The sequence below is a fragment of the Pongo abelii genome, chromosome 2, assembly GCF_028885655.2.
Source record: "Pongo abelii isolate AG06213 chromosome 2, NHGRI_mPonAbe1-v2.0_pri, whole genome shotgun sequence".
Classification (NCBI taxonomy): Eukaryota; Metazoa; Chordata; class Mammalia; order Primates; family Hominidae; genus Pongo; species Pongo abelii.
This window is the reverse complement of record NC_085928.1, coordinates 168,169,289-168,182,455: the sequence shown is the minus strand read 5'-3', so window position 1 is coordinate 168,182,455 and position 13,167 is coordinate 168,169,289. Positions and strand designations below refer to the sequence as shown.

Sequence of the window (13,167 nt, the reverse complement as noted above, 5' to 3'; positions counted from 1 at the left end):
GTCAGGAGATCGAGACCATCCTGGCTAACAAGGTGAAACCCCATCTGTACTAAAAATACAAAAAATTAGCTGGGCATGGTGGCAGGCACCTGTAGTCCCAGCGACTTGGGAGGCTGAGGCAGGAGAATGGCGTGAACCCGGGAGGCGGAGCTTGCAGTGAGCTGAGACTGTGCCACTGTACTCCAGCCTAGGCGACAGAGCGAGACTCCGTCTCAAAAAAATAATTTTTCCTCACAGGTAATAGTAATAATATGATCAAATGGAGTTGCTTCTGTGCTAGTATTTAATTGATACTATAAGAACACAGAAAACTTAGCCAAGTAAAATAAATTTTATACTCATCTTGGATAGAAACATAGAAAATACAGTTTCTGAAGTTTCAATAACGTCAATCTAGTGAAAACAGAAAAAATATACACCTTGCTTTAATGTAAATCTGTGTCTCACTTAGTAACCTTAAACAATTTAGCCCATAACTATACATTACTATATCATGTACTCTGCTACCATTTCAGGTACATTTGCCATGTTTTCCTAAATTGACTGTAAGTTCTTTGAGAGCAACAGAGAACCATATCTTTCATTTCGGCATCCCTGAAGGTGCATACTATGGTGAGTATGCCAAATTGTGCTAAAAACCAGACAAACAAAAGCAGCAACTAATATTTTATAAAGTCTATAAAATGGTTTCATATGCACTACATAACTACATATTTAGGTAGTAGATAGATTATTATACTTATTAACAGATGGGGAAACTTGGTTCAAAGGGACTACCTAAGGTCACACAGGATGTGAAAACAATAACCCTTATTTGAATTTAGTGTATTTTATGATTTGTTTTCATTTTATTTTCTGTCTCCCCCTTATCCTCTAGAATGTAAGCTCTTTGAGTATACGGGTTTTGATTTTCTTTGACTGATCTATTCATACAGCTTAGAACAGTATCCTGAATGCAGTGAATATTCAGTAAATATTTTTTGGGTTGATAAAAGTCACTAAAGGGATGAAAGATAAAAGAACAATCGTTATACTCTTTTGTGTTACAATTCTGAGTAATAACAATAGTTTATATTTAGTTATGAAGTATTTTTTTTTTTCTTAAGAGACTAGAGAGCAGCTCTGGACTTGAGAGACTTTTTTTTTCTTAAGAGACTTAATCACAGCTCACTGGAACCTCGAACCTCTGGGCTCAAGTGATCCTCCTGCCTCAGCCTCCTGAGTAGGTGAGATTACAGATGGGCACTACCATGCCTAATTTTTTTCTTTCTGAGACAGGGTCTCACTATGTTGCCCAGGCTAGTCTCGAACTCCCGGGCTCAAGCAACCCTCCTTCCTTGGCCTTCCAAAGTGCTGGGATTACAGACGTGAGCCACCAAGCCCGGCCTGAAGTGCTTTTTAAATACTATTGCCATTTCATATTATAATGATTTCAGGCAGCTTTTATCATGTTCCCCACTTTAGAGTCGCAGTGAGGTTAAGTTATTTATTCGGTCACAGAGCTAGGAAATGACAGAGCTGAGATTCTGAACCTCATTCTGTTACTTCAGCCAAAGGAAGCTAGCTAGGGCTATTTCCAGTAGAGCACAATTGATTCCTTAGATTGTACTAGCTTCTCTAAGTTACTCTCAGGATTGTACACCTGTGGGCATTCAATATGTATGTCAGCTTCCTAGTGTTTAATTTATATTGTAAGTATCTGATTGAATAGAAAGCCTGTAGCTTTGAGTTGGTCTTGAAATTTGTGTTTGTAGTAAACAGAATATATTTAAATCAGTAAGGAAACACATGATAGCCAGTCACTGGAGGCCTAATGATGATTAAATAGATATCAGTATATCTGCATTTCATGTACATAAACATCTTACTGAAAATAAGTAAAATGCGATCTAAACTGGCTTCCAATTCCATAAAGAGTACAGCTGAATGTGTATGAAGCAAAAATACTATGACTTGGCTATTACGAAAATAAGGAAGGAATCCTTGCTTGGTTAAAAAGTTAAAAATGAATTAACACACATTTACTGGAATCGCTGAAACTGAGAAACAGGTTGATGCTATGTAATATGGAATAGAAAAAACTGAATCTAAGGGAAAGGTTAAAAATATTTATCAATCAAGTTCTTGCAGACATAATCAAGAGTATTATAAAGGACAAATCACTGCTGAGGGAAATAAGACAGATGGCTAGGATAAATGACTGAGTGCTCTTGAGTGAATTTTCTTTTTCTTTTTTCTTTACTAAATAAGAACTTGAGGAAAAATATGCAATGAAGCAATGTATTCAGGCTAAGCAGATTTTCTTTTTAAAGAAAACAGTACTCTAACATCAGAGCTAATGTGTTAAAAAAACTATAAAAATATTTTAAAATTATGACAGATATATTAATAGAAGTATTAAATCTGATACACAGGAAACACAAATTTCTTAAAGGGACATTTTAAATCTTACAATGGAATCACCTAATAAAGTAAGATAAAGAAGGGGGGATTTTCAAATGTTTAAGTCTAAGAAGGAAATAATATTGCATATTACAATGAGTAGCCAATTCAGGATGAGGGATAGAAAGGACAATCATGTTACTTCTGTCTAACCTACTTGGATCTACATGCAAACTGAATAAATAGTGATTCCTAAATGATGCCCTTGTACCTGCTAACTTCTCCTTTCAACTTCACTCCTACTTTCTTATAAAGGGTATCCAGAAGGAACAAAGGGTCTTAGGGTCTATGGGTCTTGGGTGATGAACCACCCTGGAGGAAAAGAAGGGATTATAACAGTTCTCTCTTTGGGTGTGCTCAGACTTGGTGCTAAGTGTGTTTTATGCTAGAAACTACAAAGCACGGGGCCAGACAAAACCTCAGAGAAAGGAACCTGAGAAACTAGATGCTTAGGTTTGGCTCTGGTCCAGATTCTTAAGGCTAGGTGTGGAGGACACACTATGAATATCTTACATTGACCAGACAGTCCGTAGGAGAAAAGCAGACAGAGATTATACAAAAAGGACATAGACACCCTGACAAAATGTGCCTCTAACTGGAGTACCTCACCTATTGGGTGTCCCAAAAACTCAAGTGAGGCAACCTAGTATGGATCTAGATCTAAGTTAGGACAGGAAAACTTTACAGTAAGCAACTTCCTAGGAGCTGGAGGGCAGGCTCCAGAGAGGAAGGCAAAGGATAAGAGGGAGAATTATATTATTTTTGAGCATTGATTCTAAGGGTTGTGATTTATACAGGCTATTTAAAGAGGGAAATGTGTACTGGAGTCTGACTGCCTGGGTTTGTATCCTGGCTTCACCACTTATTAGCTACAGAGCAAGCTATTAAGCACTGTGCCTTTGTTTCCTATCCTCCCTGTTGTACAGGGATAATAGCACAAACCGTACAGAGTTCATTAAGACAGTTAATAGGTAGAATACTTAGAACATTGTCTGGCAACCACCTTGCCTTTCAGTTACTAGTACTCTTTACCTCACCTTCATTGAATGATTATTAAGAAAGAAAAAAGAAAAATAAATTAAGGCTAATCTATTTTACTTCTTGTCAATCAGCTCTGGCAAAAGATTTGATGAATTTAAACTTAAACAAATGAGACTTGAGGACTGCTCTGTCTTTACTTGAACTGCCTTTTATTATGTTCATATTTTCACTGTCCACCATTCCCATGAATAATTTAGAAAGGGCTGCCTAAGACTTTTGGAAACAAAAAATATTTGAAGTAAAAAAACTAACAGATGGGTAGAGCTGTTTTGAATAAACACAAGGGGAAAAAGAATTCAAAAGCTACTATACTTATACCACAAATAGGAAATTCATATTAGAGAGAAGTCAAATGCAAAGAAAGACTACTATGCTTACAATGGATTTAAAACATAATTAGCACCCTTAAATGCATACCAAATTAAATATAAAAATACACAGAAAATCTAAGCAGTTATGCTAATGCATTCAATAATAGAGAGAAATAGAAGAAGTTAAAATGCTTTTTAATTATGTACTTTAAAAGTATAGTTAGAACATTTTCAAACACATACAGAGAAAAAGAGAAAGTCAATTATTTAAGTCAAAGAATAAGAAAGAAAACAGAACTGAAAGATTTAATACTATTCATTTTTCCTAAATTATAATCTAGAATTAGAAAAAAAGGGACATTGTAAACTTAAATTTTAAATATTTAGTTGACTTTTACTGAAAGATATAACATTCCTATAACAACTAAAGTGGAAAGAATTGGTGGCTCAAGAGTGAGCGCCTATCACCAATGTACTAGCAATATTCACTAAGTGGAAAAATCAGCTGAACTATATGAGGACCATGAAGTGCACTCTAAATGGGCCCCCATTGTTTAAAGGCTGGAAGGCAAAGTAGTCATCCTGGACCAGTTTTGGTGTGCAGCCTGACTTTTATTTTGGATGCAATACTTGCAAACATAATTATGTTATTGATTTAAGAACACTCAAAGGAAGACTGCATAATAGAATGAATTTGCATGGCACAGATCTTGCTATGCTAATACAATAGCTTTTCTGAGATAACAGAGAGTGGATAAAGGGAGCTGGGTAGACAACATTTATCTACATTTTCGCAATGCTTTCAACTCTGTATTGCATATCAGCATGATGAGAAATTAAGAGATGAATTGTATAAATGATATGACAGAGTGAATTACTAGTGGCTTACAGACTGAAAATAAAGGATTTTTATTCTTTCCGATACAGAACTATATTCACACATGCATACTGATCTAAGGTTTCAATTTGCAGTTAGACTAATTATATGAAATAAAATAAATGTAGCTTATACATTAATCACTCTCAGGGAACTGTTAATTTGATAGCATTCAAGTATCTAGACAACTGAAGAGAAAAAAAATTTGGAAGCAAATAACAACAAAGAATCTAGCAAATAGTTTAGCAAATTTTGACAGTATTTTGACATTCCTTGGTTTAATTTTGCATGCTCTAAATTATTAGAGCAATAGCTTAATAGTTACGGCCTGTCTTAGAAAAGCCCTTAACAAAGTTGGGTTATACTTTCAATGAGATTATTTGGAATCCCATTGCAAGCTCAAAATAAGCTACTTAGCATGAATTTAAAAGAATAAAGGGAAATTGGTCATTGATGTATTCATTCATCATGCAACAATTCAAGAAACTGAGTTTCTACTATTTGTTAGGCATTGTGGATACTAAGTCCTCTATAATCCTGTAGTTTATACTCTAGTTAGAATGCTAGATTTTTAAAGATGCTAATTAAAACAGCTACGATTGGAGGAATATGCTTTTTCAACAATTCTCAGGAACTGAAAGAAAAAAGATACTGTATATTGCAGACTAAGTATAAGGTCAGTGTGATTTAGTGAAAAGTCTAAATTAAAAATTACTTTACAAAGAATTATAATGTTCAAGTATCTATAGTTATTTAAGAAATTCTTAACCAAATGTCTTTTAAAAGATGCTTAGAGCTAATTTAATGAAAACAAGAGAGATGTAGAAATATCAACTGTCAACATGTAAATGAGGAGTTCTGAAGTATTAAAAAAGTTTCTTTTGCTAAGATAAGCATTCATTTTTTTCATAAAAACAAATCACCTTGAAATTTCAATATCTGTGATTACTCTCACTGCCATTCATTTTCAACTGATTAAGACTCCAATTAAGATCTGAATTAATAGGATTAGGCTAATAACCACTACAACATATTTTCACTGTGTTGCTTGGTCATAAATATTACACATGTGATTTATGGTACCACAGAGTTTTATAAGGGCCATTATGTTATTAATTAGTTACATTGATCAGAATGCCACACAACATAGCAGTACTTAAAAATTATAATTTGCTTAGACACATTTGCATTTAGTCTTATGTCTGTTTGTACTATGGGCACATCATAAGGATAACTGAAATCAGATAGCTTGCTTTCATTAACAATGCCAAGAGATCCAAAAGAAGATAATTCTATTGAGGAATCTTGTTACTGAAATTCATTTTTTTCTCAGTATACCATAAAATTAGTTGATCCTGGAAAAGAGCATAAAGCCAGGATATTTGGGGGTCAAGTAAGGTAAGAACACTATACTATATGTGTACAAATTCATCCACATTTAGTTTGAATCTACTTATTTGTAGGGATCTGCCACTTAAATCTACATTTTTTTTTCTTTGGCTTGGTTTTGAGGATGGCTCTGATGGGTTTTAAGCATTCTAAACCATTATACTTTGGGTTTTACTGAATCTCAGCTTCCATGCAGTGGCTGGGAAGTTCAGTTTATCTTTTGGTTGTTACAATAAAACACAGGTACCTACTAAGGCAAAAATTTCAACTTTCAGATTTTGACTACAGCACTCAAAGTTCAAATTCTGGCACATATTATCAGACTTCAACTTCTCAAAAGCTCACAAGAGGAAATAGCTATCCTGTGAAATTAGCCAGTAAAGTGACATGATTGCCAGTCTAAGCAGATTATCAACTTAACTCACTGAGAAAGATTTGCCTGAATCTTGCTTTAAGCACTGTAATTTAGAACAGTATATGTATATAATCCCCCGTGAAGAAAAAAAGGCAAAATTTTCACTCACGTAAATCACAGATAGCAAATTAAGGGGAAAATAAAAATTTGTTAGAGGGGATAAAAATGTGTTAGATTTGTTTTGATAATATTTTGGGGGAATGGCCTAAATGTTGCTTTTTTAAAAAGAATATATTTAAAAATTAAGATATGGATTTCATATGACTATTTATGACATTTTGAATTTCAATGTTCTCTCAACTCTTAAAAAAGTTTTATTGGCAAGAGGACTTTTCTTCATCACTACTGAAATATTTCAAAATCTATGGATAAGGTTCAATCTATTTCTGTGACTGATTTTGATAATTTTTTTAACTATAAAAGTCAGAAGGAACAAACCAACATCAGCACTACTATATAATCTTATCTTCTCCCAATTTCCCAGAATACGTAATAGGATGCTTATAAACTAATCTTATGAGAGCAAACATTAGTGTCCAAGACAATGAATATAGTGTGCTACTGTGTCATAGTTTTGGTTCATGAAACAGCATGAAGTAACCCTTAAGGCATTAGAGTATATTCTATGGTTTATTCAGGAAATACAGCCAAATAGTGATTTCTCAGAGAAAAATGAACACATGCCTTTACCTTCCTCCTTTCTTCTCTTTGCTTCTTCCTCATTTCTTTCTTTGGCTTTCAATGCTTCATCAGCTTTTGCTGAAACAAAAACAATACAATTTTTGTACTTATTTTATGCCCATATTTAAAGTGAAAATATTGGTTAAAGGGACTAGAAATTCATTACTTATTTTCCACGAAGTAATCACAAGAAAGAAACAAGGCAGTTGAACATCTGAAATACATATTTTATAGTCTTTATTCAGAATAAATATTCAGAATATTTATTTAGAATTTTTGAAGCTTCATTCAAGACAATCTCTGTACTAAAGGGAAAATGAATTTAAGCAAGACACATTTAAATGATGACATAAGAATTGGGAAAAGCTGTTTGTCATTAGAAGTCATCTGATGTATCAGTGTAATGCATTTGTTTTAAATTTTGGAGGAAAGTTCTTAAGCTACAGTTCGCATTTTAAATGTAAGAAGCTTGCAATATCTATGGAACAGTATCAAATTAGGTAGCATACTTTTTTGTTCATTGCACATCATAGTAGTGGTTCTTTATTAATGTTATGACAGCATTTGGTAAAAAGAATTTCTTTCCCTCTAGACACCTCTTCCCTTATTACTTAATTATCTACTAGTTGCTCAACTGCAGGGGTTTTCAAACACTTTACTACAGATGTTGAGGAAGATTAAAAATATACAGCACAGTAACAGGGGACTATCAATATACCCTGTAAATTAATTAAATTTCTGTTCTAGCACATCATTTATTCCAAAGCATTAATGTCTCAAAGGAGCGATTCTCCTTTATTGCCGTCTCACTGCCTGATGAGTGAACTAAGTGAAAATAAGTCTCTAATAGCATTATAGTTGATGAAATATTAAGTTAAAAAAGTATTGCCTTGTCAAAAGAAAAAGAATCAAACTGTGCCAGGCATTAAACTTTGGATGAGCCTTTATTATAATAATAACAGCAATGTAAACTGTGATTTAAAAAATAAACCTTCTTACTCTTCAATTTTTTGCTGCATATATTTTTCCTATGCAAAATCAACACATCCTTTAGAAGTATAATGACTGGCTTAAAGGGGGAATTTATACAAAATACATGTCACACACAAAACTATTTTTCTTCGAAGTTTGATTTTTCTTTACCATTAATATTGACACTTTCTTAAAGTATAAAACTTATATAATGGTGTTATGAAGTACTATATCCAATTACACAGACATCTGTTTCCATTTACAAGCTTTTATATATACTTAGACTGCATTTAAAGTCATGAAATATTAAAACTTTTATGCCACTCCATATCATTGCAAGAATCTATTAAATTAGATAATAAAAACAAACCACCAGTAACTCTAAAGACTTTTACTTCATTTACACTTTATTCTCCCTGGTAGAAGGACAAGGATAATAGAAATTCCATTTAAATTCAATTTTGGTTATATGTGTAATTGTAGATATACCCCTTGAGTCATGTAAAATGCTCAGCTTATGTTTCTTTCAAATTATCCCGCTCAGATTCACATTCTACTCCTTACAACCATCTTCAATATGTATTAGCAGGGCTCATTAGACTGAAATTTAATAATGCAAACATCAGGTGGATTTCAAGAACCTCCATTAACAACGTAAGATGGATTGCTTATATATAGCTCTTGGGCCAACTGGGCACAATTTAAATTCAATAAACTAGCCTGCCTAAATCTGATTTATCTATTTCACTATGCTAGTTTATCCTTTCTTACTGATTTGTTGCTATACATGGACAATTCATAGGAATATTATTTTATATGTTTTTTTTAAACTTCAAATGGCTCTGGTGCTGTGGTTAAATATTTTATGTAATTGAGCTTCAAACTGTCAATCAAGAGCTCCAAATATATGTCTGTGTGTACATGTGTATACATAGAAAATCTTTTGAATTATGTTGAAATAGTATAGATAATAATTAATCTTAAAAGCACACATTTGAAAATTTTACCAACAATCAATATGTCCTCCATAAAGAATCTGAGTTCACTCGAAGGGAACAATTACTTAAATTGAGTCCTTAGGATAAACTCCTCATTGACTATTAAGGAAATCTGGAAAAAATGTTCTTTTTGTCTTTCTGACTGCTTTATAATATTATGATTTAAGTGTGAATAAAGGAAGAACTCATGGCATTCACGTGTGATTTAATTTATTCTGCAAATTTTTGTATTCTCAAAAAGGTGGCGACCCCATTTTACAAACAGGGATACTGAATCTTACTAGATGTGCCATGAAATTTGACACCAAAGAGCATAACGAACAAGTGATCAGACCTGCTCTAATGATTCGTGATCCTGTTTGGATACCAGGATCTGCTATTAAGCACTTCATTTACCAAAGTAATTACATCTTTTACTAATCTTGTACACAAGTTCCAATCCCTTGGTTCTTCCACTCTCCCTGGCTAACTGTCCCCTCTAGGCTTCGCTTCCTTCACTACCCACCCTGGACCCCAAGAAAGTCATTTCTATTCCATGCTTATAGACACCCTACTTCCTCTGTTGTTTTGCTAAGCTGTTGCTATTAGGTTAGTGCAAAAGTAATTGCGGTTTTTGCCATTTTTAGTAATTGCAGTTTCTCCTATTTTAATGGCAAAAACCATTAAAATAGCAAAAACTGTAATTAATTTTGTACCAACCTATAACGCATTTGACCATTTTTTTTCTATTTTTGCTGCAGAGGCTCCCTATGAAACGGTGTATACATGCTATTTATTGACTCTACCAAAAACCAATATTTTAGAAATTAACATGGATGTTTCTATATTGCTCCTCCTTAGTCAGCATCCATAGTTAGTATCCATTCTCATTTCCTACAACTTACTATGCTGTCTTTACTACAAATGGCAATAACCCCATACCAACTCCCCACACTCCCTTATATTTTCTCAGACTCACTTCCATGTGACTCCAAACTTTTACGTTCATCAATCCTTCTTTGGCTTGTTTCAGAAAGTAAACCCACCCATTTGCACTTTAGAACATATTCCTTTTCATACCCTTCAGGATTCTGTTTGCTTAAGGTTCAAACTCTCTCTTCCCTACCCTCAGACTATAAATATATTAAAGTCTCACAAATCCTGTAAAACATTTACTCTTCTTTTAACCAAGCTACTGCCTTTTCTTGTTCCCACCAGCTTTTGCCCCCATAGCATTTTCAGTGGTCCTCCCAAAGTCTGTAAGAGCCAAATTTAGGTTAACTCAGTTTTATCCCATATATTAAAACACACACACACACACACACACACACACACACACACACAAAACACAAAAAATGAAAAACAAAAAAACAGTGAACCAACCACATCTTTCTGGAAATGCTCTCCTAATTCTGATAATTATTTGTCAGCCTTTTTGGGCTGCTGTTTCTTTTGCTCACCTTTGCCTTCTTGGGGTTCTATTCTTGGGCTGTATATAGGTCTAAATTGTAACACATATGTCTATCATAGCCATACCTATCTATGGTCCCTCTCCTGATCACCAGAACTGTTTTTTTCCAATTACTTCCTGGACACTGCCAAACAGATATTTCAAAATCACATCCACAGTTGAACTCACAATCTATCTCTCAAACCTGATGCTCTTCCCTTAGTATGTCCTATTTTCACCAGCCAACTAATCTCTCAGATTGAAAACCTCTGTGACATTTTCCTTCAACTCTTATCCTTATGCAGTACCAGCTGATTGTACTGGAACCAGCAGTTCTTTTGGATCCAACTCCACAAATTATATCTAGAATCCATTCATTCCTTTTCCATTTCATTGTCAATACTCACATTCGGGACCTCATTTCTTTTTACTTTGAACAAGAAAGGAGCTCCTATTTGATCTCTGTACTTCTAATACTAGTACTTCCAATGAACCCTCCATATTACCACCAGAACAAGGAACATGTTTATTGTTTTGTATCCTTAGCAGTAAGCACAGTATTTAGGACACAGATATGTTCAATAATTGTTAAATAAATAAATGTGCCTTTCTAAAATCCAAATATGATGTCACTGTCTGCTAAAAATACTTGAGGGTGCCTTGCTGCATACACACATGTACACACACACGCACACTCCTAAAATCCTTCACATACCATTTAAAACCCTTCATACAACTATTATGTATCAATTTAAAAAAATTTTTAAAAAGCGCTTCACAGCCTGATCTCAATGTAACCTTTCAATGTCATCATTTACTACTTCTCCTTTCTCACTCCAAGGATCTATATAATCTAGCCTTGCTGGGCCACAGTGCCTTTTGTTTGAATGGCTATACCTTTGTTACTGCTGGGGTGCCCATTCTCACTTTCTTGCTGAAAAAATCCTACCAGAAAGTTTTACTTCAAACATCACTCTCTTCTGTGAAGCCTTCCCCAATCAACACCCTTTGTCCCCAAGTGGATAAAACTGTTGCTTCTTTTCTCCATAGGTACTTTAATACCCTCTTTATGGGATGTACAGCACTTTATTCTCTTCACTGAAGAACATATACTTGTCTCCTTGAGAGGTGGGCACATAGTAGTTGTGACAGAAATTGTCAGTGTTTACTTCATGTATCTTTAGCCAGACTACATTTTCTAGTCTCCCAGGCACTTAAGTGTGGCTGTTTACCTGAGTTCAGGCTAATGGAATGTGAGCCTAAGTGATGTGTATAATGTTTCCACAGCTGGCCTATTAAAAAAAAAAAACGCTCACGTAATCCTCACTCTCTTTGCCCATCTACTGGTTCAATCAAGGACTCAAAAAGGGCAAACCACAAGGTTAAAGGGATCTGGGTCTCTAAATTCTGCAAGGAGAAGTGCGTTCCTCATGACTTGCATTATACTGCAACATGAGCAAAAAACACATGTATATTATTTTAAGGCACTGAAGTTTTGGGGTTGTTTGTTATGTCCACTTTGCCTAATATAGCAGGTGTTCAAGGAATGTTTCCTAAACGAATGAACGAAAAGGATTTAGAAAATTAATACAAAAATTGTGTTGCTCCTTCTTTTTTTCTTTTCTTTTCTTTTTTTTTTTTGAGATGGAGTCTTGCTCTGTCACCCAGGCTGGAGTGCAATGTCATGATCTTGGCTCACTGCAACCTCCGCTTCCTGGGTTCAAGAGATTCTCCTGCCTCAGCCTCCCGAGTAGCTGGGATTACAGGCGTGCACCACCACGCCCGGCTAATTTTTGTATTTTTAGTAGAGATGGGGTTTCCCCATGTTGGCCAGGCTGGTCGTGAACTCCTGACCTCAGGTGATCCACTTGTCTCGGCCTCCCAAAGTGCTGGGATGACAGGCGTGAGCCACCGCACCAGGCCGTGTTGCCCCTTCTAAAGTGAAGTCTCCTTTCAGAAAAGAATCCCTCCATGGCTGTTTCACTTGGATGATGGAGATCAGAAGAGCTGCAGAGGTGACAAGGGGCTAATCAGGGCATGATTCAGGATGTGTCACTGGTAGTATATTACCAGAATTTATTCACATCTTTACCAATTTTATTTTTAAAATTCCATAGGGGGTTGGCTTTTTCAATTATTGTAGCTGTTTGCTAAAGTTAGATTTTAAATGATTTGGGGAAGTATTTTATATACCCTATGGGTGTGAATCATCAAATCAAGAATTGGAAAATACTGACAGTGTGTCCGACTCATGCCATTTCAGAAAAGGCTGTATTAATATTTTCAGGGAAAAATCTCTTTACAGGGCTTTAACAACCCTCATCTCAAAGTTGTTTTCTATATGTAGCCCAGTCTTTGATACTGCATCACCATGAATATACTGCAAATGTTGAGAAATTCTTAAACAGAAAGCAGATGAGAACAAAAGCATAGAAAAATGATTAGAGGAAATCAAAGCCCAATCACATTCAGATGACTATACAAACATGGAAAAAGTTCTAGGAATGTTCTAATTTTAGAGTCAATGGATACCAAGCACAGGAGATAGCCTTGGGGCAAATATCAAACTGAATTATTATTAAAGCAGCTAAACAATGGCACCTCCCTTGTAT

At 34.8% G+C, this 13,167-nt stretch overlaps 1 protein-coding gene across 13 annotated transcripts in view; it reads right to left on the bottom strand.

Moving 5' to 3' along the window:
* The window catches only part of RSRC1 (arginine and serine rich coiled-coil 1), a 424,026-nt gene that overhangs the window by 66,612 nt on the left and 344,247 nt on the right, over positions 1 to 13,167 (bottom strand). For 7 of the 13 annotated variants that reach the window (XM_054552914.2, XM_063722300.1, XM_054552913.2 and 4 more), the window contains one exon: positions 7,160 to 7,234. In XM_054552914.2, the coding sequence (XP_054408889.2) occupies positions 7,160 to 7,234 (75 nt within the window). The remainder of the gene's footprint in view (positions 1 to 7,159; positions 7,235 to 13,167) is intronic. The other 6 variants (XM_063722299.1, XM_063722301.1, XM_063722303.1 and 3 more) reach the window with 1 other exon arrangement.